We start from the raw sequence: 22133 nt of genomic DNA, 5'->3' as shown, positions 1-22133 counted from the left end.
ATATCACTGGGTTATAATTAGTGATGCATTAATGTTGCATCACTATTAGTATCACTAATGTTGCAGCTGGAAAAGGTGGAGCTCATTTTAAATACTGCTGGGTAGCTTAATCCTTAATAATACATCAGAATTTATTAGTTTATTTATTAGTAAAGGTACTTAGTTACATTCCACCACTGGATTCATTTCACAATCAAGTATAACAATCAATAGATCACTGTCACAGGGGAGGTGTGTGGGGGTCAGCGGGAGCTGGTGTTGAATTGATAGAAGTAGTCCTTGCTGGGCTTGTTGGTGTACAGCTTCTTGTTCAGGTACTCCTGACTGGGACACACAGAGACACACAAACACAACAGTGAGTAACTGTTTCCAAAAATGGTTATTTATCCTACATTAGAGTACTTCATCACCTACACCCAAAATATATTTGCTGAATAGTCAGTGTGTGTGTGTGTGTGTGTGTGTGTGCGTGTGTGTGTGTGTGTGTGCCGTGCTCACTGTGCCTGCTGCTCTTCGGCCAGCTGCATGTTGTAACGCTCTGTCTGCATCCTCTTCTCTCTCCTCAGCTCTTCTGCTTTCCTCTGCTCCTCCTCTGCTGCTCTGGACATCTTCAGGAGCTGAAGATCCCAGGCTGCGTCCTGAATCTTCTCAGCGTCACGCTGTCTCTAAAGATGGTAATAAATAAAGGTAATAAATGCTGAACCTGAGAGGAACTGTTATGTGAGATACTGGGTTAAAAAATATTCTTTCTTATGCTTTCTTATGAAGAAGTGGTTCCTAACCTGGAGGTTAGGACATGACCAAAGTCTGCAAGATAAATCTGAGGGGTTCCAAGTTGGTTCATATAGGATTAGAAAGCAGATTTCTGCTATGCAAAATTAGGTTTATTTTTAGACTTTCTTCTTTTTTGAAGCACTGGAGGAATTTTTCGCTTAAGGCATCCAAAAGGTATTTTCATTTTTTAGAAATACTTTTCTGAGAAGGAATGATACTTCTTTGGTCACAACCTTTAGACATATGCAACCTGTGAAGAGAGGTGTACAAGTAGACAAAGAGATGGACGACAAATTAAAGGAAAAAAACTAAATAAATTAGTAGAGAAATACAATGAACTTAGATCCATACAGGGCACAAAGGGTCACTGAATGGTTTGCTGGTTTTGCCATTTTAGACCAGCATGTTAAACACAGGGAATACATTTTGGAAGAATGGCTTTCCTTCAAGGTGTCACCCATCTGTGGTTTAATTTCAAGTCAAAAGGTTTTGAAACACAGTTTTAAGTGAATTTTGCAGAACAGAAGAGGAGCTTGGAGCAGAGCAAGATATGATTTGACCGTAAATTGCTCCTGGTGCCATGCTGTGTGTATTATAGAGTTGCATTGTGTTTTAGAGTGACTCCAGTACCTGTTTCTGAAGACATTGTTCCTCTCTCTCCCTGTGGAAGGCGTTCAGCTGCTCAGGGCTCATCCCCTTCCACCTGTCTATCAGGACCCGTGGCGGCCTCCCTCCCCCCATCATGCTATCCGCTGCCTCGGCGCACTCTGTCATCATGTCGGATGTCAGGGTGTGCCGCATCTCTGCCAGATTCTCCCTCTCCTCTCTCCTGTGCTGCTCCCTCAGTGTCTCTGTGCGCTCTGCAGCCTGTTGGGAGAGCAGGACATGGTGAGGCCTCACCGCCGATCCAAGGGACAGCTATGATTGATCATTCCCTTGATGGTTAGAATAGCAGTGAGCTTCACGAAACCCAACCTCTAAATATGTGGTTACTTCTCTCGCATGGAGCCAAGAGTGAGCCATATGGTGAACGTCCTCCTGAGAGAGCCACTCAGGCAGTTGTGTTTGCTTGTGCATCGTGCATGTGAGTGGTTATTAGAGAAACCACATAATTGTCATGAAAAATACCGTGACCTGAAGGATTTATAATGATGCCTCCCAATGGAGGATTCAGCCGAGTGCGTTCAGGCAAATGAGGGGAGAGCTAAGCGGAGGCTTTTAAAAAACAGACAAGGCCCACGCATACATCAGAGCAGTTTAACCATCCACGTTGCTGGGTACCAACTAATATGATGGCCGTCTTCCTGCAGCAAGTGTGTGTGTACGCATCACTTAACATTTTCAATTAGCAATTTTTAATATCAAAATCCCACCTGAGAACACCGTGTCAAGGCTCAAAAACCCCAGTGGATTTCTCTTTGAGCATCCACATCAGCAGGAGGTGTGTGTGTGCATCTGTGTGTCCATCTGTGTGTGTGCACATGCGTGTACTGTACCAGAGCTTGATTGTAGTTGTTGAGTGTGACGCGGGCAGCTTTCTTACGCTCCTCCTCTAGTGCACGTAGCTGAACCCCCCTTAGGTCCTGATGCACCAGCTCTCTGCTCATGAGCATCTCTGTGACACACACACACACACACACACACACACACACACACGAGTTGGAAATACAGTGTGTTTCTCACACCTGCATTACCCATTGTGCAAAGCTCTTCAACGACACACACACACACACATATAAAAGCTCTCTGGGATGAGCATCCATCAATGCCACCTGGCAATAAGGGCTGTGCGTAGGAGTGTGATTGTTTGTGCAGGAAAGCATGAAGCATGTGTGTGATTTACAGAGGCTTTACCATGTTAGCTCATCAGTGATTACAGTGAGTCTCTTTTCACCTCTGTGCTTGTCTCCCACGTGCTTTCTCTCATTGTCCTCCTTCTGTGCTCGCAGATCTCTATCTCTCTTTTTCATTTGTTCTCTCCTCCTTTGTTCCTCTCCGATATCCTCCCCCTGCACATGAAACACAGTATAACGTGATTATTTATTGCTGGATTTTGTTCCACCTGGTCTTTGATCCACACCTACCTGGAAGATTTTCATACTGGCAGGCCCGAGCTCGGACTCTGGAATGGTGATCTCAAATGCCCCCTTCAGGCCACACTTGAGATCAGCATCATGTGAGTCCTCTACACGTTGATGAGTGGCCCAATACTGGGTCAGGTCAGTGTGCAAAGCTGCTCGCTTCTCTCTTTCATCATTGTCTTGCTGCAGTAGTGCTTCATCCTGATACTCTCTCAGCTTGTCTGCAGTGCAATAAACATAAAGACACCTGCGATCAATGCTCATTCTTGGTGAAAGGTGATTTCATAAAGGGAGATGGCCTAAGGCAGTATTCTTGGACTCAGTATTTTCTGACCCCTCCCTGGCTCTCATCATGCCCATAGTTTACCGAAAGCTTTGTCGCGTTGTAGCTCCATGTTTTGCTGATGTTTTTTCTCCTGGACCTGTTTGTTGAGAGCATCAAGGTCAAGGCCCATCACACGGTGCCGGGTGTTGTAGATCCGGGCCTTGCGTGCTGTTTCTGCAGACCTTCGCCTCTCCGCAGCCTTTTCTATGGACTGGTCTACAGGCAAATCCACTTTGTACATTTTCTCAGTTTCTAATGAGCCTGCAGGGAGGAGACACCGCATTACAACGCTGAGTATTGCGGCTCATATCTAGTGGTGTAGTGGAGGGTATACGCAGGAATACGGAGTATACTCATCTCTTTTTATGGTGGTTTACAGTATACCCACTCATCAGCCGAAAAGCCATTGGAATATCATAGGAGAGTACTACCCATCTACCATAATAGTACACCCACTTCATCAATGACCACTACACCACTGCTGATATCTTTGTTGGAAAGGAATTATTGTGTTAAAGGTCCCATATTATAAAAAAATGTGATTTTCATGTTTTTTTTATTATAAAGCAGGCTTAAGTCCTATATAAATACTGTGAAATTATCGAAACACTCAATCCACAGGGAAATACACACAGCCTGTATTCAGAAACTCTGCATTTGAAACAAGCTGTCAGGATTTCTGCCCATTTGTGATGTCACAAATATACAATATTTAGACCCTTTACACAGAATTAAACGTAAACATTCTAAATGTGTCCCAGTTTATTTCCTGGTTGCAGTGAATGTGAATGTCATCAGCTGACAGGAAGTACACATGGACCCAAGCTGTTGCCTAGCAACGCAATTCTGTCACAATTCCGTCAAAATGCGCTAAAACGGAGCGTTTCAGACAGAGGGTGAATACAGGCATATTCAGGCCGACAGTATGAGGAAAATAAAGTTTTTTTTTAACATTACAGCATGTAAACATGTTCTAGTAGAAACACAAAATACAAGTATGAACCTGAAAATTAGCAAAATATGGAACCTTTAAATGAACTATCACACCCTAATGCATTCATCTTCTTGCCAGATTTGATCCTATCATGACCTGACAACATCACACCAAAACCTGTAGAGGCTTTGTTGACTGTATTGGATGTTTTTTCAGTTCAGTTGTATTTTAAGATAAGGTAAGATAAGATAAGATATTCCTTTATTAGTCCTGCAGTGGGGAAATCTGCAGTGTACAGCAGCAAAGGGGATAGTGCAAAAAAACAAGTTGCATCAGCTAACACAGTAAAAAAAAAAAAAAAAGAGTTAAACAAAGTGTAACAAAATATGAACCATTTAAATAGAAGGAAGTATAAAAATTGGAGCAGTATATACAGTATTGACAATAAACAGACTATTAACAAAATTGCACAAGTGGAAAATGATATTGCACAGTGAGAATTAAATTAAATTCCACCTGAAAATATTGCACAGTATGAATATTACACCTTATTTTCTTTAAAGATAAGACAGTGATCACAGATCTAAAGTAGCACTTACCTTACTTGACTTTACAGATTTGGTCAAATTATTGCAGTAATTTGTGGACCCCTTTAGCACCTCAGTGGATGAAGCTGTTTCCTTTGGTAGGATCCTGTTTGTGTTTGGATCCCCTTAGTAACCATGGCAACTCATGGTATTATTTTACAGCTGCACAGTTTGTGTTTTGTTTGACATAAATCATAAAAGACCCAGAACATTAAGGCTCTCTGAAACTAACATAATGTAGTGTGTAACTCAGATTACTTTAACATTATAGTGGTGGAATGAATAAAAGGGGCACAATTAATCCTGAAGTCGTGACTCGTGAGAACTAGTGATGTGTAGGTCGAGAACGAGCCGGTTCAAAGAGCCGGCTCTTTTAAGTGAACGTTAATGGTACGTGTCCACAGGGGCGTTTTTTATCGCGAGGGGACGCCCCGCTTCCCAGCATTGGAGACTTGGTGGGCTGTCTCTAGACACAAGGCTCTCCCCACCTGATTGGATGAACGCTTTCCCTCCGTGGGCTGCTGCTCCCAGCTTTCAAACCGGAACCAGTATGGAGGCTCGTTTGGAAACTTTCTTCTCTTATTTCACAAAAATAGTTCATCGAAATGTGTTTCTGAAAACATTTGAGGCGAGAAATAAGCCATGCAATTGCTAAATCTGTCTTTATTTTGGATCGACAACGTTTATTTTAAAAGATTCTCGGGAGTTTCGAGAGGCGGCGAGTCGCGTCGGACGCCCGTGATTTGCATAAAGTAGACTAGCCCTCAACTTTATGCAAATGAGGAGGGGGCGTCGTGACGCTCCGTTTCTCGAAGCGCGACGCCAAGCTACCAGAATGCATTGCACAGCTGCTTACATAGACAATGAATGGGGAGCGTGGAAAGCACGGAGGCTAGAATGTTGTGTTGATGACGTCCGTGCGACCAATCAGGTGATGACAGACAAGGATCATACCATCAAGCAGGGAGGGGCGGAGGTGATGGTCTACAGGTACAGAGTAGGAGGGAGAGGAGGAGAGAAAGAGAGAGGAGTGCGGTGCGCGAATAGCAAACAAGATGAGTGACTGTCGGAACCAAAGCAGCAAGTAAAATTATGATATTCTGGAAATTATAAGGTTTAGTATAATTATATTGAATAATTTAAAGATAAGATAAGATAAGATAAGATGAACCTTTATTAATCCCCAGAGGGGAATTCAGGTGTCAAAGCAGCAACATCAGCAAACAGAGTGAAACACAGGAGAGGTAAAAGGTATACAAAAATTATAAAAACAATAATAGAGATATAAAAGATACAGAGTGAATGGGTAAACATGGTGTGTACAGTCCGTCAATAAATAAATGTAGTATGTGCAATAAATAAATGTAATATGTACATGTGTGCAGTCTATAAAGCGGTATATAGGATGTATAGTGTAAAGTAAGTGTAAAATGCGCTAGTGGTTAGAGTCCAAGATGGTTGCAGATAGTGCATGTTTAATATATGAATGAATGAATGAATGAAAGACTTTATTTCGAACATAAAATATATAAAACAGATACAAAATAAAAACAAACAAAACAAGAGTAATAGTGTCCGAAAAGGTAGGTAGAAGTAAAACTTATATTTCCCTACCCCTTTCTCACTTCTCCTCTAATAACTCATATATCATAGAATGATAATATAATATAATATATAAACTATCCCAGATTTATTTACATCCCAAATTAAATACATGAACAGCATACCAAGTTTAGTTCAGTTTTATATGTGAACACATACTAATCATAGGTCAAAAGAAGAAGAAGTGGTAAAACGAAGAGCCGTTTGGGAGCCCGAAAGAACCGGCTCTGCACTGTATTCACTTTTTTAATAGTCGTGTATCTCAGTTGTTACCCTGCACTATATTCAGTTTTAACAGTTTTCTTCATCTCCTTGTATTTTTATATCTGGTATATTTTTTTGTACTTTGCACTGCTAACTTTTTTTACTGCCTTTTTAATAACATGTTTTTGCACTATGGAACTGTGATGCTGGAAACTTGAATTTCCCTCGGGATCAATAAAGTTACTATCTATCTATCTATCTATCTATCTATCTTCTTGGTGAGCTGAGCCAAATGATCTGGCTCACTAAGAAAGAGCCAGAATTCCCATCACTACAGTGAGAACAAAACTCCGGTAAATCTCGCGATATCTTGCGAGATTTCGTGTCTCGCGCGCTCGAGTCTTCTTCCTGTCGGATTGTAAAATGGCGCATTGTTGTCACCGCCGCGACGAAGATTATGAAGCTAGTTAGACGATTAAACTAAACATGCACGTCATAATGTGACACATGCACAGGGCCTAACAGAACAACACAGAACAGAGAGGTTCATTCACTTCACGTATCGTCTTTGAGGTCGCTTTGCTCGGGTAAACATTAGTTTGTTAGCATTAGCCAGCTAGCATCGTACTAGCTCACATTCACTGCAGAACAGCGACACTAATATCACGAAGATGGGTTATTTAAAGCTCATAGAGATCGAGAACTTCAAGTCGTATAAAGGCAGACAGATCATTGGACCTTTCCACAAGTTCACTGCGATCATCGGACCCAACGGATCTGGTATGTTATGATTGTTAACTAATGCTAAGCTAGCACCGGCTAACGGTAAACACAGTGCAGCGACGCGCTGCTGTCTTTAGAGAGCACAACCTCTGGTTCATCTCTGGTTCAGGCATGTCTGACTGGCTGGACAGCAAGATTTCACTACGGTTAAGAAGCAATTGAAGTTGCACTATATCTACCTTTAAACGTGCACTATATCTACCTTTAAACATGCATTATATCTACCTTTTAAACGTGCACTATATCTACCTTTAAACGTGCATTATATCTACCTTTAAACGTGCACTATATCTACCTTTAAACGTGCACTATATCTACCTTTAAACGTGCACTATATCTACCTTTAAACGTGCACTATATCTACCTTTAAACGTGCACTATATCTACCTTTAAACGTGCACTATATCTACCTTTAAACATGCACTATATCTACCTTTTAACGTGCACTATATCTACCTTTTAAACGTGCACTATATCTACCTTTAAACATGCACTATATCTACCTTTAAACGTGCACTATATCTACCTTTTAAACATGCACTATATCTACCTTTAAACATGCACTATATCTACCTTTAAACATGCACTATATCTACCTTTAAACATGCACTATCTACCTTTAAACATGCACTATATCTACCTTTAAACATGCACTATATCTACCTTTAAACATGCATTATATCTACCTTTAAACGTGCACTATATCTACCTTTAAACGTGCACTATATCTACCTTTAAACGTGCACTATATCTACCTTTAAACATGCACTATATCTACCTTTAAACGTGCACTATATCTACCTTTAAACGTGCACTATATCTACCTTTAAACATGCACTATATCTACCTTTAAACATGCACTATATCTACCTTTAAACGTGCACTATATCTACCTTTAAACATGCACTATATCTACCTTTAAACGTGCACTATATCTACCTTTAAACGTGCATTATATCTACCTTTAAACGTGCATTATATCTACCTTTAAACGTGCACTATATCTACCTTTAAACGTGCACTATATCTACCTTTAAACGTGCACTATATCTACCTTTAAACGTGCACTATATCTACCTTTTAAACGTGCACTATATCTGCAACCATCTTGGACTCTGACCACTGGCACACTTTACACTTACTTTACACTATACATACTATATACCACTTTATAGACTGCACTGTACATATTACATGTATTTATTGCACATACTACATTTATTTATTGAAGGACTGTACACACTATGTTCACCCATTCACTCTGTATCTTTTATATCTCTATTATTGTTTTTATAATTGTTGTATACCTTTTACTTCTCCTGTGATTCACTCTGTTTGCTGATGTTGCATCTACTTTACCTATTTTATTTATTTTATGTTAACTGTGTGTTTTACCTGTTATATGTTTTATCTGCCTCGTTTAGTCTTGTCAAGTATTTGTTTTTAAAGCACTGACCAGAAGTGGCAACTGTGAATCTAGTTGTATTTAATACAATGACATTAAAGCTTTCTTTTCTATTCTAAGATGAAGATTGCACATATAATATTGGAAAACTGATGATTAAAAGTAATTGATAAACAACCCTGGTAGTGGGTTAGCTTTGTTTTCTTTTATGCCATTCTAATGGAAATTCTGTCAATATTCCAAGATGAGTCCTAATGAACGTTGAAATAAGGATCTCAAACAGATGAAATGTCTTTGTTGTATTTTATTCTTGCAAGAAGAGGCACTGGTTATAAAGAGTCACACAAAGTCTGCAGAAGAGTGCACTGCAGGAGATTATTACAATGTGATATATATAGAAATCTACAACAGGGACTGTGAGAAAAGGAGTTGTTTTGCAAAGACAGTGTCCCAGTAAAAGTAAACACTCAGTACTTTCCCACTACATGAGGGAAGAGCACACAGACAGTAACTTTCCACTGTTGCATAAAGAGACATCATTACATACAATGTCATTTTCCATTACTTCCATACATACATGCAGCTTCACTGGGTATCACAGCTTTGAATGTGACTCAGCCAATTAGAGCAGAGACCCAAAATATAATTTTACTTGTGTTAAATTATTTGGTAACAGTTTGACTACATGTCGTACCAATTATCCTACCAGCTAACGTTACCATTCTGCACTTTGTTTTTGTTTATTTCAGTGTTTTTTTGGTGTTATAATCTCCGATTTATCAACATGAACAATGCTGCATGTGTGCACAACAATTCATTTGTTGTGTACGTGATCAATCTTTGTTTTTCCTCTGTGTAAATGTTTAATATTATCACATTTTCTTTTTTTGCAAAGTTATAGTTTCTCATCTTTGTGATACACATATAGGTTATGTCCAGCGTGACTCTCAATCCTTGATTTTTAACATCATTTTGCACATTCCAAGAGGAAGAAACAAGCACTTTCTGTTGCACTCCCCCTCGACTTTGGTGCTTTTTGCACACAGCTCATTCCAAAAGTACAGTAAATGCATGCAATGTTGTGGTTACAGGCTAGTGTAATCATCTCTTGCAGGGGTTAAGGTGGCCTTGAGTTGATAAAATGCTGTTTTCTAAAGAATAAACAAAGCTTGAAACAGGTTTGTATAGGTTATTATTAAAAATCTGCTTGCTGTTGTTTTAGGTAAGTCCAACCTTATGGATGCCATCAGCTTCGTGTTGGCAGAGAAGACCAGCAACCTGCGTGTGAAGACTCTGAAGGATCTGATCCATGGAGCACCTGTAGGGAAGCCAGCTGCCAACAGAGCTTTTGTCAGCATGGTGTACAAGGAGGATAACGGAGAGGAACGCTCCTTCACAAGGGCCATCATTGGTATGAGCCGCTATTGACACTCATGTTAGAATGAATGCTTCACTTTCATTAATGCTTATATGTGTGAAATGAAAAACGCCGGTCTAATAACTTTCTTCTGTAACTTTTGCCTGAAATTAGAAGGCATGAACTGTGCATCATTAAAATAAATAGTGTATTGTTGCATCAGTGCTTCTATACGCCTATATATCCGGGCACAGCCGCACAACCATGAGTTTTAACATTTTGAAGCATTGCCTTAAAATCCTGCCTTTACTCTTTGCATATAAAAGCACCTCATGTTCAATTATTCAGTCTGAGATGTCACACTTTGCTTTGCAGAACTTTATTTTTGTCATTACATTATCAAAGCTAGTTAGGCAACACATTATATTATGTATATACTGTATATGTTTATTGTAAGATTGTCAATTGTCTTTCATTGGACAACTTTAATGAAAGCAGCCGTCTTGTATTTGCTATGACAAGCTAATGTTTCTGATGTTTTATCCCCTTTAATGTGTGTGTGGTGTTTGCATGCATCAGGTTCCTCATCTGAGTACCGCATCAACAGCAAGGTGGTGGGCCTGCCTGAATACAGCGAAGAGCTGGAAAAACTAGGCATTCTGATCAAGGCTAGGAACTTCCTGGTCTTCCAGGTGAGACTGATAACCTAAAAATCTTTTCCAAGATAATTTTACAATTTCATAATTCTTCTGTACTAAGCCACAGGTTTGAGATCAGACAATTGTTACAGTGATTTCAGTACGGTTAAGAATCAATTAAAGTTGCTTATTGCATTTGCATATGTAAGATGAAGATTGCACAAATGATATTGGATCACTGATGATTAAAAGTAATTGATAAACAACCCTGGTAGCGGGTTAGCTTTGTTTTCTTTTATGCCATACATGCACCTTCGCTGGGTATCACAGCTTTGAATGTGACACGGCCAATTAGAGGAGAGACCCAAAATAAAAATGTCTTGTGTTAAAAATGATCTGGTAACATGGTTTTGTCATTTGCTATTATTAACCGTTGTTCCCTGTTTATTCTCTCTCCAGGGGGCTGTGGAGTCTATTGCCATGAAGAACCCAAAGGAGCGCACAGCTCTGTTTGAGGAAATCTCCCGTTCTGGAGAGCTGGCCCAGGAGTACGACCGCAGGAAGAAGGAAATGGTGAAAGCAGAGGAGGACACACAGTTTAATTACCATCGTAAGAAGAATATTGCTGCTGAGCGAAAAGAAGCCAAGCAAGAGAAAGAGGAGGTATGTACTCAAGTTACATTTACTTCCATGTGATTGTGTCCTGCTTGGATTGGAAATGAAATGCTTCATGTAACTTTTGCCCCTTGACTCGCAGTTAGGGTTAGTTGCTAAGATATGCTTCTGATTAGCTTTACAATTTAATTACCCATGTTGATTTGCTGCATAGTTAGTGTTGTTTGTCTTATGTTATTGCTGCCTATTTTCGCCATGACACTCTTGACAAGGAGGTTTTAAACTCAGTGTTGCAAAACACCTATAATATAGCATATCACACTGTCTGTCTGTCTTCCCATCATTCCACCAGGCTGAGCGTTACCAACGTCTGAAAGACGAAGTGGCCAGGGCTAGTGTCCAGCTGCAGCTTTTCAAGTTGTACCACAACGAGACTGAGATTGAGAAGCTGAACAAAGAGCTGGCCCAGCGGAACAAGGAGATCGATAAGGATCGTAAAAAGATGGACCACGTGGAGGAGGAGCTGAAGGACAAGAAGAAAGAGCTGGGCAGACTGATGAGGGAGCAGCAGACCATTGAGAAAGAAATCAAGTAAGTGACAATGACATGTACTTCTCAGATGACCTACTGTATAACTAAAGCCTTTTAAAACCCAGGGCTGTTGGTTAATCACTCGACTCTGCCCACAGAGAGAAAGACTCTGAGCTGAACCAAAAGAGGCCGATGTACATCAAGGCCAAAGAGAACACCTCACACAAGATCAAGAAGCTCGAGGCGGCGCGCAAGTCACTGCAAAATGCCCAGAAGATGTACAAGAAACGCAAGGGGGACATGGATGAGCTGGATAAAGAGATGAAGGCGGTGGAGCTCGCCAAGCAAGACTTTGAGGAGCGCATGGAGGAGGAGGCACAGAGCCAGGGCCAGGACCTCACCCTGGAGGAAAACCAGGTCTGAGGCCCCTCGATTCATAATATATTAAGAATAAGTCATTTATTATTTACTGGATTTTATTTAGTAGATACAACTGAAGTACTGGTACACTGGTACTAATTCTTCAGGGAGTCATTTATACTGTATTAAGATTAAAGTAAAAATATCTGACTAACATCCTAACTGACTGTATAGTGTTCAATACAACTATGTATTTTTTGCACAGGCACTCTTGGCTTCTCAAAATTAATTTCGTGGTTTGGTTTCACATTAAGATTATGGTATCATTTGAAAGCTAAAACATACAAATCACAGGTTTTCGGTGTGAAACTCCAATTTTTGTGATGATGTTATTAAATCAGATTGATCTTAAAATATAGATGGCTTTATACGACCCACTGTTTCTCTCTCCCCCAGGTCAAGCAGTACCATCGTCTGAAGGAGGAGGCCAGTAAACGTGCTGCCACCCTGGCACAGGAGCTGGAGAAGTTCAACCGCGACCAGAAGGCCGACCAGGACCGCCTCGACTTGGAGGAGAGGAAGAAAGTGGAGACGGAGGTAAATAAGATAATGATGGCAGCTTTGACTGTGCCAGACTAGATGGATTTTTAAATATACCATATACTTTGCTGCTTCTCTCCAGGCCAAAATCAAACAAAAGATCCGTGAAATTGAGGAAAACCAGAAACGTATTGAGAAATTAGAGGATTACATTACCACCAGCAGGTATGTTGTTCTCATTTTTTGTAGTGTTCGACCAGTGATACTGTATATGTTGGGCTTATTGATTTCCAAGGTTTTTTTCATATTCACGCTTTTGTCCTGTTACCTCTCAGGCAGTCGCTGGATGAGCAGAAGCGCATGGAGGAGGAGCTGACGGAGGAGGTGGAGATGGCCAAGAGGAGAATCGATGAGATCAACACGGAGCTCAACCAGGTGCTTAATACCTCCACGCAGGGAAAGAACAGCGAATTACTTCAAATGTTGTCATCTTAGCTTACCGTCAATGATTTCAGTGTGCTGTAGTTGTTAGAGATCAATGTCTGGAAGAACTTGAGTTCATGACTGCATGCCCTGTAACAGTGTTTTGAAGCAATACTTCAAGCTGCATCTTCTGTGTAACTAACCTGTGCCCTGGAAGTGAGCAGGAGAAAACTAAATTTCTCCCTGTGAATCAATAGATGTTTCTCACTGCAGACATTTCCACAGGGAAAAGCACAAGTGTGACCAATAAAACATAAATGACGGCTAGGCGTGCCAGTAATCCAAGCCAGTGCGCCAGCATGCACAATCCCGGGGCCTGGCACCGACACTCCTGTTGATAATGTTATTAGTTATTCCTGTGTTTGACAAATGAAAATGTCAGCTGTGAACAAGTCTATAATGGATCCCATTATTATTGGATTTTGCTGTAGGTAATGGAGCAACTGGGAGACGCCAGAATCGACAGGCAGGAGAACAGTCGCCAGCAGCGCAAGGCTGAGATCATGGAGAGTATCAAAAGACTCTACCCTGGCTCTGTGGTAAGGCAAAGTGGCAGTATTCATTATCTACTGATCTCATGCATGCAAGTCTACAGTTTTGTGCTTCTCTACTTCATTTATTTAAGCGTTGAATATATTCAGATTGGTAAAAATAAGCTTTCTCTCTGCAGTATGGTCGTCTAATCGACCTGTGCCAGCCCACTCAGAAGAAGTATCAGATTGCTGTGACCAAAGTGTTGGGCAAGAACATGGACGCCATCATTGTTGACTCAGAGAAGACTGGCAGAGATTGTATTCAGTACATCAAGGAGCAGAGAGGAGAGCCTGAGACCTTCCTGCCTCTCGACTACCTTGAGGTGAATACTAGAAAGTACAGATGGTAGCTCTACATTTTGCATATGTTGCTAACGCCCTACAGCTAAAAGTGTCCGGTTGTAACTCGCGCTTGTGAATTTTGGTTCCACATTACACGCATCTATCTACATAGTGTGACTGCTGTACCTTGACAGTTTGGTACGAATACACAGACCGTTACAGCTCTAGACAAATCCCAACTGAAAATCCTACTGTTGTCAAATGAAAAAAAACACAGCAAGATTTAATTGACCATAAAGCATCTTTTACCACTCTGACAGTGCTTATGAACATCCACCTAATTTGTAGCCTTTTGTTCATTTCAAAGCTACTAATTGAAATATCATTAATTTGTGTGCATAGTTTACAAGCTACACTTTTACAGATGGCTATATCAGGTTATTCATTTCTTGCTTAAACTCAGACTCCAATTTCCTACTGGAAATGGCCCTCAAAAAAAGACTTGATGGGAATTTTAAATGTGCTTTTCTCTTGTCTTATCAAAGGTGAAACCAACAGATGAGAAACTGAGAGAGCTGCGAGGAGCCAAACTGGTGATTGATGTGATTCGCTATGAGCCCCCCCACATCAAGAAAGCCCTCCAGTATGCTTGTGGCAACGCCCTGGTCTGCGAGAACGTAGAGGATGCACGAAGGATCGCTTTCGGAGGGCCGTACAGACACAAGGTATTTTACTTAATTTAGGAACACTAACTTTTACATATATTATCAACATATATGTGTCATGAAGATGGAAGGATTGAAAAGCTAGCATATCCACCTAATGATTTGGTAGATGTGAATTTAGTCTATTCTTGTTCCTAACCTCCACTTGTCCCCCGTGTCCAGACGGTAGCCCTGGACGGTACTCTGTTCCAGAAGTCTGGAGTCATCTCTGGAGGAGCCAGCGACCTGAAGGCCAAGGCCAGGCGCTGGGATGAGAAGGCGGTGGACAAGCTCAAGGAGAAGAAAGAAAAACTCACTGAAGAGCTCAAGGTAACTTTGATCATTACTGGTCTTCTCTGTCTGTCTGTTAGTTAGTTATCAGGATATCTTGAAAGGTTTTTTGAGTCAAAGTGTTTGTTGGACTGCAGTTGAAATCCCCTGGATAACTTCAAAATGTGAATTGTTGACTGGAGTTTGATGGATTGTGAATTGGAAGTAAAATCACAACGCTTAATGTTTTTCTTTGTAGGAGCAAATGAAGGCCAAGAGGAAGGAGGCCGAGCTGCGTCAGGTGCAGTCTCAGGCCCACGGTCTGCAGATGAGACTCAAGTACTCCCAGAGTGATCTGGAACAGACAAAAACCCGTCACCTCTCCCTCAACATGCAGGTACAGCCTGGTCACACCTCAGTATTTTCCTCTTCCTGTTATTGCTATAATAACTGTTGCTATAGTGACTGTTGTATTAAAACTTGCTTCATTTGTGTCATGCAGGAGAAGTCTAAGCTCGAGAGTGAATTGGCAAACTTTGGTCCTCGCATCAACGACATCAAGAGGATCATCAACTCCCGTGAGAAGGAGATCACCGACCTGCGAGACCGCATGAACCTGGTGAGACTGACACACAGTGAGGTCCATTTACAAGCCCGTCTATGAATATGTGACATTCCAGTAACGTCAATATAAATGTTTTTGTTTTCCAGGTGGAGGATGAGGTGTTTATTGAGTTCTGTAAGGAGATTGGAGTGAGGAACATCAGAGAGTTCGAGGAGGAGAAGGTGAAGAGGCAGAATGAGATCGCAAAGAAGCGGTGAGTTTAGTATTGAGTCAGTTCAAGTGTCAGTTCTTTCCACATTGTTAGTTAAGCTGTCCTGTTTCCTATGTTGTCTAACCTGAAACGCAACCTTTCGCTTCAGTCTTGAGTTTGAGACCCAGAAGACCCGTCTGGGTATCCAGGTAGACTATGAAAAGAATCAGCTGAAGGAGGACCAGGAGAAAGTCATGATGTGGGAGCAGACCGTCAAGAAGGACGAGGCTGAAATAGAGCGACTAAAGAAGGTAAAAACAGAAAGAGAAGGAAGAAAACTTTACTTATAATAAGGGCTGTCAAAGTTAACAAGATAACGCAAATTGGTTTTAATGCAACTTGCGACTTTGAGGTTGCAGCAGGCTCAGTTTTAAAGCTGGAGAGAAGATACTGGCATCATATGAAATTGGAAAACCTAAGGAATCCATTGGTACCAACCATGTCAGGAATAAATAAATAACGCTCCAAACTTGCGCTAAATTTTGGCGAGGAAAAACTGGCATGGCCATTTTCAAAAGGATCCCTTGACCTCTGACCTCATGATATGTTAATGAAAATGGGTTCTATGGGTACCCACGAGTCTCCCCTTTACAGACATGCCCACTTTATGATAATCACATGCAGTTTTGGGGCAAGTCATAGTCAAGTCAGCACACTGACACACTGTCTTTTTGTCATCTTTCTGCAGGAGGAGCACAGACACATGAAGATCATTGATGAGACGATGGCCCAACTGCAGGACCTGAAGAACCAGCACCTCACCAAGAAATCTGAAGTCAATGATAAGAACCATGACATGGAGGAGATCCGCAAGAAACTGGGTGGAGCCAACAAGTCAGTGGCTGCAAACTATATTTTTCACGTCATATGATATAAATATTACCTGTTGTGCTACAAAAATGTTGTTTTTGTATCTTCCAGGGAGTTGACTCAGCTCCAGAAGGAGGTCACAGCCATTGAGACCAAACTGGAGCAGAAGCGCAGCGACCGTCACAACCTGCTGCAAGCCTGCAAAATGCAGGACATCAGGCTGCCTCTTCGTTCTGGAACTATGGATGATATCAGCCAGGGAGAGGTACTCACAAACACACTCATACAGGTGCTAACCTTTTTTACTATTGAGAGTGAAACAGAAAATGAGATCCTTTTGTTTTTGTTTCGATGATCCAGGGGAGCTCCCAGCCAGAGGAGACCAGCAGCCAGAGGACGTCCAGCACTGTTCTCGCTAAAGAGGCTCTCATAGAGATCGACTACAGCAACCTGACTGAAGACCTTAAGGTAGTAAAGTTTAGATTTAGTTACAAAACGTTGATGTGAAATAAAACAGTAATAGCTAGAGCATTCACTCTTTTTGCAGTGGAAAGCCAAGGCATCTGTCTTTCCGTCATCACGTTACGTACGGTACAAAACGTAGTGACAATGCACGGTGGCGCAAAATTTCCCAGCGGAAGATTGCTGTTTACATAATCAAGTTTAAAGCGATGTAAAATAAAAACCATAATAGCCAGAACATTCATTCTTTTCGCAGCAGAAAGCCAAGGTAGCTGTCTTTCCCGTCATCACGGAAAAATGTACGCTTGTTATGACGTCGTTACGTTACGTGCGGAACGCAACAACTATCAAAACGCCTTTGCATTTGTTCTGCTCATTAAAATGAGTATATCTCAAAAACTAAAAAATTTGCCTAGTTCTAATTAATTTATCAAGTGTTAAGAAATATTTTGTTCATGTTTCTACATTTAGAAATCTTTTGGATCAATATGTTTTGTATGTTTATTTAGTAACATTTTATGAACAAACATTTTTTTTTTTTTTTTTTTTATTTATGACACAATTTCAACAGTTTTATCAATTATTATGGTTTATTGACTGTCACACCCTTTTAGCTTATGCTGTACAGATTTTAGGGATATGAAGAATTTGAAGATACTCTAAGAAATGACATCACAATAAGCAAAAATACCAATATAGGCACTGGCGGACCGTCTTTATGGCAGAGTTCAAAGGATTCAGGAAAGAAACAGTCCAACTGGACCTTCTCACCTCATTTTATTTAAATGTGACGTCAGCTCTCTGGATTTGTGTTATTTGGTTTTCTAGGTGACGGTAATAATAATAATAATATAGCACTTTTCTCTACACAGTTAAACAGTGCTTAACAATACACAAAAGAGGAAATGTAAAGAGGTGTGACATCTATAGTTTAAGGTGTACTTATTTAGTCCTGTTTGACGTTCTGCAGGATGCATTGTCAGAGGAAGAGATCAAGGCGGAGACGAACACACTGCAGCAGCGTCTGAACGAGCAGCAGAGTATCCTGCAGAGGATCAGTGCGCCCAACATGAAGGCCATGGAGAAGCTCGAGAGTGTCAGGGACAAGTTCCAAGAGACCAGTGACGGTGAGATGGAAAGATGATGTTAGAGAGGATGGGATTAAATGAGAGAGAGAGAAAGGAAGTGATGCAGGCTACAGTACCTTTTATAGAGCTCTTGCTAAGGTTATCCCTTTGTGGGGTCTCACGGTTTTGTTTTTTGTCTTTCCTTCAGAGTTTGAGGCTGCTCGTAAGAGAGCCAAGAAGGCCAAGCAAGCCTTTGAGCAGATCAAGAAGGAAAGGTATGATCGTTTCAATCAGTGCTTTGAGTCAGTGGCCACCAACATTGATGAGATCTACAAGGCCCTCTCACGCAACAGCAGTGCCCAGGTATGACTCAATGTAGTTTTTACAATGACCTACATAAATTCAATGTCTTTGTACAAAATGTGGTTTATGCTATGACAGTAAAACACAGATCATGTACTTTTTATTTGGTATGTTTTACAATGAGTGTGTCCCTCTTCTGCAGGCTTTCCTGGGCCCAGAAAACCCTGAGGAGCCGTATCTAGATGGCATCAACTATAACTGTGTGGCTCCAGGAAAGAGGTTCCGACCCATGGACAACCTGTCTGGAGGAGAGAAGACTGTTGCTGCCCTGGCTCTGCTGTTTGCTATTCACAGGTACAGAGTCTTAATAAATGTTTGATTTATTTGCATTGCACTGTTGGAATATTGTTAATGTCTCTCCTGCTTGTCTCCAGCTACAAACCCGCCCCCTTCTTTGTCCTGGATGAGATTGACGCTGCTCTGGACAACACTAACATCGGCAAGGTCTGTAAAATTATATTTTGTTTCAGTGACTTGAGCCTTTCATCAGTGTTGGTTTATTTTTTTTATATATATATATATATATATATATATTAATGCCACTCATCACATTAAATACAAACTACAAGTCATAATCTCCCTCTGTACCCTCAAGGTGGCCAATTATATCAAAGACCAGTCGGTGCTGAACTTCCAGGCCATCGTCATTTCCCTGAAAGAGGAATTCTACACCAAGGCAGACTCACTCATCGGTGTTTATCCAGAGGTGGGTTTCTCAATATTGTCTAAACAAAATACAGCTCAAAATGCAAAATAAAGCACAGCCATTAAGCTTAGATCTGCTGGTTGTGGAAAGTTTATTTACAAAGATCTTGAATGTTTTTTTCTTGTCTGCTGTAGACAGTTACATTCGGTATAATATTTTTTTTATGTGGTTGCGGGCTGTTGAGAGATGATGATCTATAATCACAAGTGAGATTGTTGCTACAGTGGATTGTGCATGCAGGTCAATTTAGTGTCAATTTAGCAAAAACTTAAATTAACAAATATAAATAAATTATTTCTAATTGGTTAATCCATCCATCAATTGTGGACTTCTTTGGATCCAAGTCAAGTTAATTGATTGATTATATAACTAGAAATTGTTATATACAGCTGGGAAGTAATAACAAAAAATGTTGAACATTTTTAATAAATGAATGTAGTTAATAAATAATAGGCCTTATTGTCCCTACTATTTTTTTAATGGTTTTGACCTGTATGACCTTGAGAAAGGTATTAAACTGCATTCTATGTGGTATTAAAAAGTCTTAAAATTAATTTTGGTAAATACTGCAGAAAATGTGTATTATATATTTGGAATAATAGTCATATCTGTCATATAGTAATATCTGGTACGTGTAGTTTCAAACATGGCATCATTAAAACATATGCCTGATCCTGTCCAGAATCTAGCAGAAACCTGCTAAAATAAAAAAAGCGTCTTGAGCTGTTGTTGCAAAATGCACATTGGAAACGTCTGCTGTACTGTCACAGATAATCTTAACAAATAAAGTGATTTATTCACCAAAAGTACGTTAAAATAAATCAAATTAATGTATTGGAGGAATCTGTAAAGTCAGTAGTGTAGGGAGTGGATGCGTGGAAATGTGCTGCATGGTTGTTGTGCTGTAAAAACAAGGAAAAGCAACCAAAAGCCAGAGCACAGTGATGTGTGGTGAGAGGAGATCTGCCAGCAGCAGACTGCTGCATGCTCAGGCTGTTAAGCATGCCGGGCCCAGGTGCCGCTGATTACACTCCACATGTCTGCATCCCTGCAGGTAGAAAACAGAGGATCCAAACAAAGGGGCCGTCACAGTACATATGATTTAAGTATTAACTGCTTTTCTTTCTCTTCCATCCACAGCAAGGAGATTGTGTCATCAGTAAAGTGCTTACCTTCGACCTCTCCCAGTATCCTGATGCCAACCCAAATCCGAATGAATAGGACGAGCACTCCCAACACCGGCATTCTGTCAAGTTAGACATTCATTTGCTTCTCACTCTGGGTTGCTAACGTATACTGTAGTCACAGATCTTGTATTCATTAGGTCCCACATGTTATTTCCTATTGTTTTTTATGTATCTTTTTGGATATGCTAGAGTAGTGAATTAGTGAGGTTTGTTTTTGAGTTGTGGAGGGTTGTTCTTTATAGACGGCGACAACCAGGATGTATGTACATTTATAAAAGCCCCGCCCTTTCTCAATTTGGCCATACAAGAGTGGTTATAATATTCCATAAAATGAATTATAATCCAGTGAAAATGAGAGGGAATCAAACCTTTTTAACCGGCTGTAGAGTTTGTATCGCGTGGTAAAATGTGTCGACTTTACCTGAAGCAAGTCTTTGTTCTCAGAGCTTTTATACCGTTTACTGATCTCTCTTTTTAATGGTGTGCTTCAAATACTTTGCCTGTCATCTGTTGTGTGTACTCAAAGTACATGTATTTGCATTTCCATGTGCTACATTGTTTTTTAAAGCTTAATCAGGAAACTGTTGTTGCAGTATGGTGGATACATTCCCGTGTGTGATAGCTAAAGAAAACCCCTAGTGAGCTGCACCTGGCAGTGCTATAATGAGATCATGCAGCTTTGTCAAAACAGAAAATTATGTCAAAAGGAAATATGCTGACGTCTCTTTATATTATATTCCTTGAGTGATATTCTGAATCAGCTTTAGGAAAATGGAAAGGAGACTATTCTGTCAGGTCTGTTTTATTGATTGATTTGCTTCAATAAATAAAATTTGAATTATTTAAGCTCCTTTTTGTTTACTTTTTTTTAATGCAAACATGCAACAGGTGCTGCTTTTGACCGATTTATGCATCTGTTTTTCCTTCCCTTTATTTGAACCTATCTTGCTGCATTAGTTTCCACTCCATGACGGGGAGTCGGTGCTTTGCTAGGCAAGACTATTTATAGAGGGTCTCAGTTTTCATACTGTAACTTCTGCTGCGGGGCAGCGGCCAAAACGTCACGGCTCCGTTCAGGGCATTTCTGATTATTATTTAACGCAGCAAACTCACCTGTTGTGTGAGAGGGTTCATTCCTTCTCCATTAACAACCTTGTGTTGTCAGATGTAGGGCTGTTGTGGTGAAAGAATTTCCCCTGCTTGATATGCGGTATTATTGCAACTTTTCTTTTGCAAATTACTTAATTGATCCTGATTTTAGCGCTATATAAATGAGCCTTATTGTTAGGCTATAATTAGGTATATTGTTGCTTTTTAAATAAAAAAAATAAAATACTTGTTTATTGTTAAATGCAGAATAAAGAAGGGCGGTTCTGGTTGCTATGATACAGAATATCAAAACGTCGGTACAAGGTAGAGTACTTGCTCTGGATGAAGGGAAGGCTGAAGCACGTAGGGAGAGAGGACGGACCCGCTGGTCTGTGTATTAATTTCTCCTCCACTGTTGTTGTCGTTGTCCAGCACTTGTAGCCCACATGTAGGATGTGATGGTTGGTCTTTGTGGAACATTTTTCAACTCTCGACGACCAGAAAAAAATGGGCCAGAAACGGCACTCGCATTGCAAAGAATTCAAAAAAGGAAAGATGTGAACATAGCAGTTGTGGCAGTTGCTTGCCATCCCCCGCGTTTGGCTTGTCAATATTGTGGTTATTGT

At 40.6% G+C, this 22133-nt stretch overlaps 2 protein-coding genes and 1 long non-coding RNA gene across 3 annotated transcripts in view; 2 read left to right on the top strand and 1 right to left on the bottom strand.

The window, feature by feature from the left end:
• Positions 1 to 22133, top strand: part of LOC119490573 — an 839978-nt gene that overhangs the window by 352770 nt on the left and 465075 nt on the right. The window lies entirely within an intron of this gene.
• On the bottom strand, positions 121 to 4909 carry ribc1 (RIB43A domain with coiled-coils 1). The gene is made up of 8 exons (XM_037774056.1): positions 4720 to 4909; positions 3223 to 3444; positions 2859 to 3076; positions 2669 to 2783; positions 2271 to 2389; positions 1405 to 1641; positions 499 to 665; positions 121 to 324 (listed from the first exon to the last, which is right to left on the bottom strand). The coding sequence occupies exons 2-8, from the start codon at positions 3419 to 3421 to the stop codon at positions 243 to 245; spliced, it is 1137 nt and encodes a 378-aa protein (XP_037629984.1). The 5' UTR covers positions 3422 to 3444; positions 4720 to 4909; the 3' UTR covers positions 121 to 242.
• Positions 6898 to 21264, top strand: smc1a (structural maintenance of chromosomes 1A). The gene is made up of 26 exons (XM_037774021.1): positions 6898 to 7287; positions 9918 to 10106; positions 10632 to 10744; positions 11150 to 11353; positions 11658 to 11896; positions 11995 to 12253; positions 12653 to 12793; positions 12879 to 12961; positions 13072 to 13171; positions 13651 to 13758; positions 13890 to 14075; positions 14580 to 14759; positions 14922 to 15068; positions 15268 to 15405; positions 15511 to 15627; positions 15720 to 15826; positions 15933 to 16074; positions 16512 to 16657; positions 16745 to 16898; positions 16994 to 17101; positions 18066 to 18222; positions 18371 to 18525; positions 18668 to 18819; positions 18900 to 18969; positions 19121 to 19231; positions 20372 to 21264. The coding sequence occupies exons 1-26, from the start codon at positions 7179 to 7181 to the stop codon at positions 20450 to 20452; spliced, it is 3696 nt and encodes a 1231-aa protein (XP_037629949.1). The 5' UTR covers positions 6898 to 7178; the 3' UTR covers positions 20453 to 21264.

This window comes from Sebastes umbrosus, chromosome 6 (genome assembly GCF_015220745.1).
Source record: "Sebastes umbrosus isolate fSebUmb1 chromosome 6, fSebUmb1.pri, whole genome shotgun sequence".
Lineage (NCBI taxonomy): Eukaryota > Metazoa > Chordata > Actinopteri > Perciformes > Sebastidae > Sebastes > Sebastes umbrosus.
The sequence above is the reverse complement of the archived record's forward strand: the minus strand, read 5'-3'. Positions and strand labels throughout refer to the sequence as shown.

What these genes read in the sequence shown, in the direction of transcription:
- ribc1 (XM_037774056.1), bottom strand. Translation starts at nt 3,421, where the DNA reads ATGTACAAAGTGGATTTGCCTGTAGACCAGTCCATAGAAAAGGCTGCG. An exon ending in CCAGTATGAAAATCTTCCAG is followed by an intron (nt 2,784 to 2,858) that starts GTAGGTGTGGAT and finishes TTTCATGTGCAG; the next exon opens with GGGGAGGATATCGGAGAGGA. An exon ending in CGTGGGAGACAAGCACAGAG is followed by an intron (nt 2,390 to 2,668) that starts GTGAAAAGAGAC and finishes TGTGTGTCACAG; the next exon opens with AGATGCTCATGAGCAGAGAG.
- smc1a (XM_037774021.1), top strand. Translation starts at nt 7,179, where the DNA reads ATGGGTTATTTAAAGCTCATAGAGATCGAGAACTTCAAGTCGTATAAA. An exon ending in GACTCTACCCTGGCTCTGTG is followed by an intron (nt 13,759 to 13,889) that starts GTAAGGCAAAGT and finishes TTCTCTCTGCAG; the next exon opens with TATGGTCGTCTAATCGACCT. An exon ending in ATGATATCAGCCAGGGAGAG is followed by an intron (nt 16,899 to 16,993) that starts GTACTCACAAAC and finishes TCGATGATCCAG; the next exon opens with GGGAGCTCCCAGCCAGAGGA.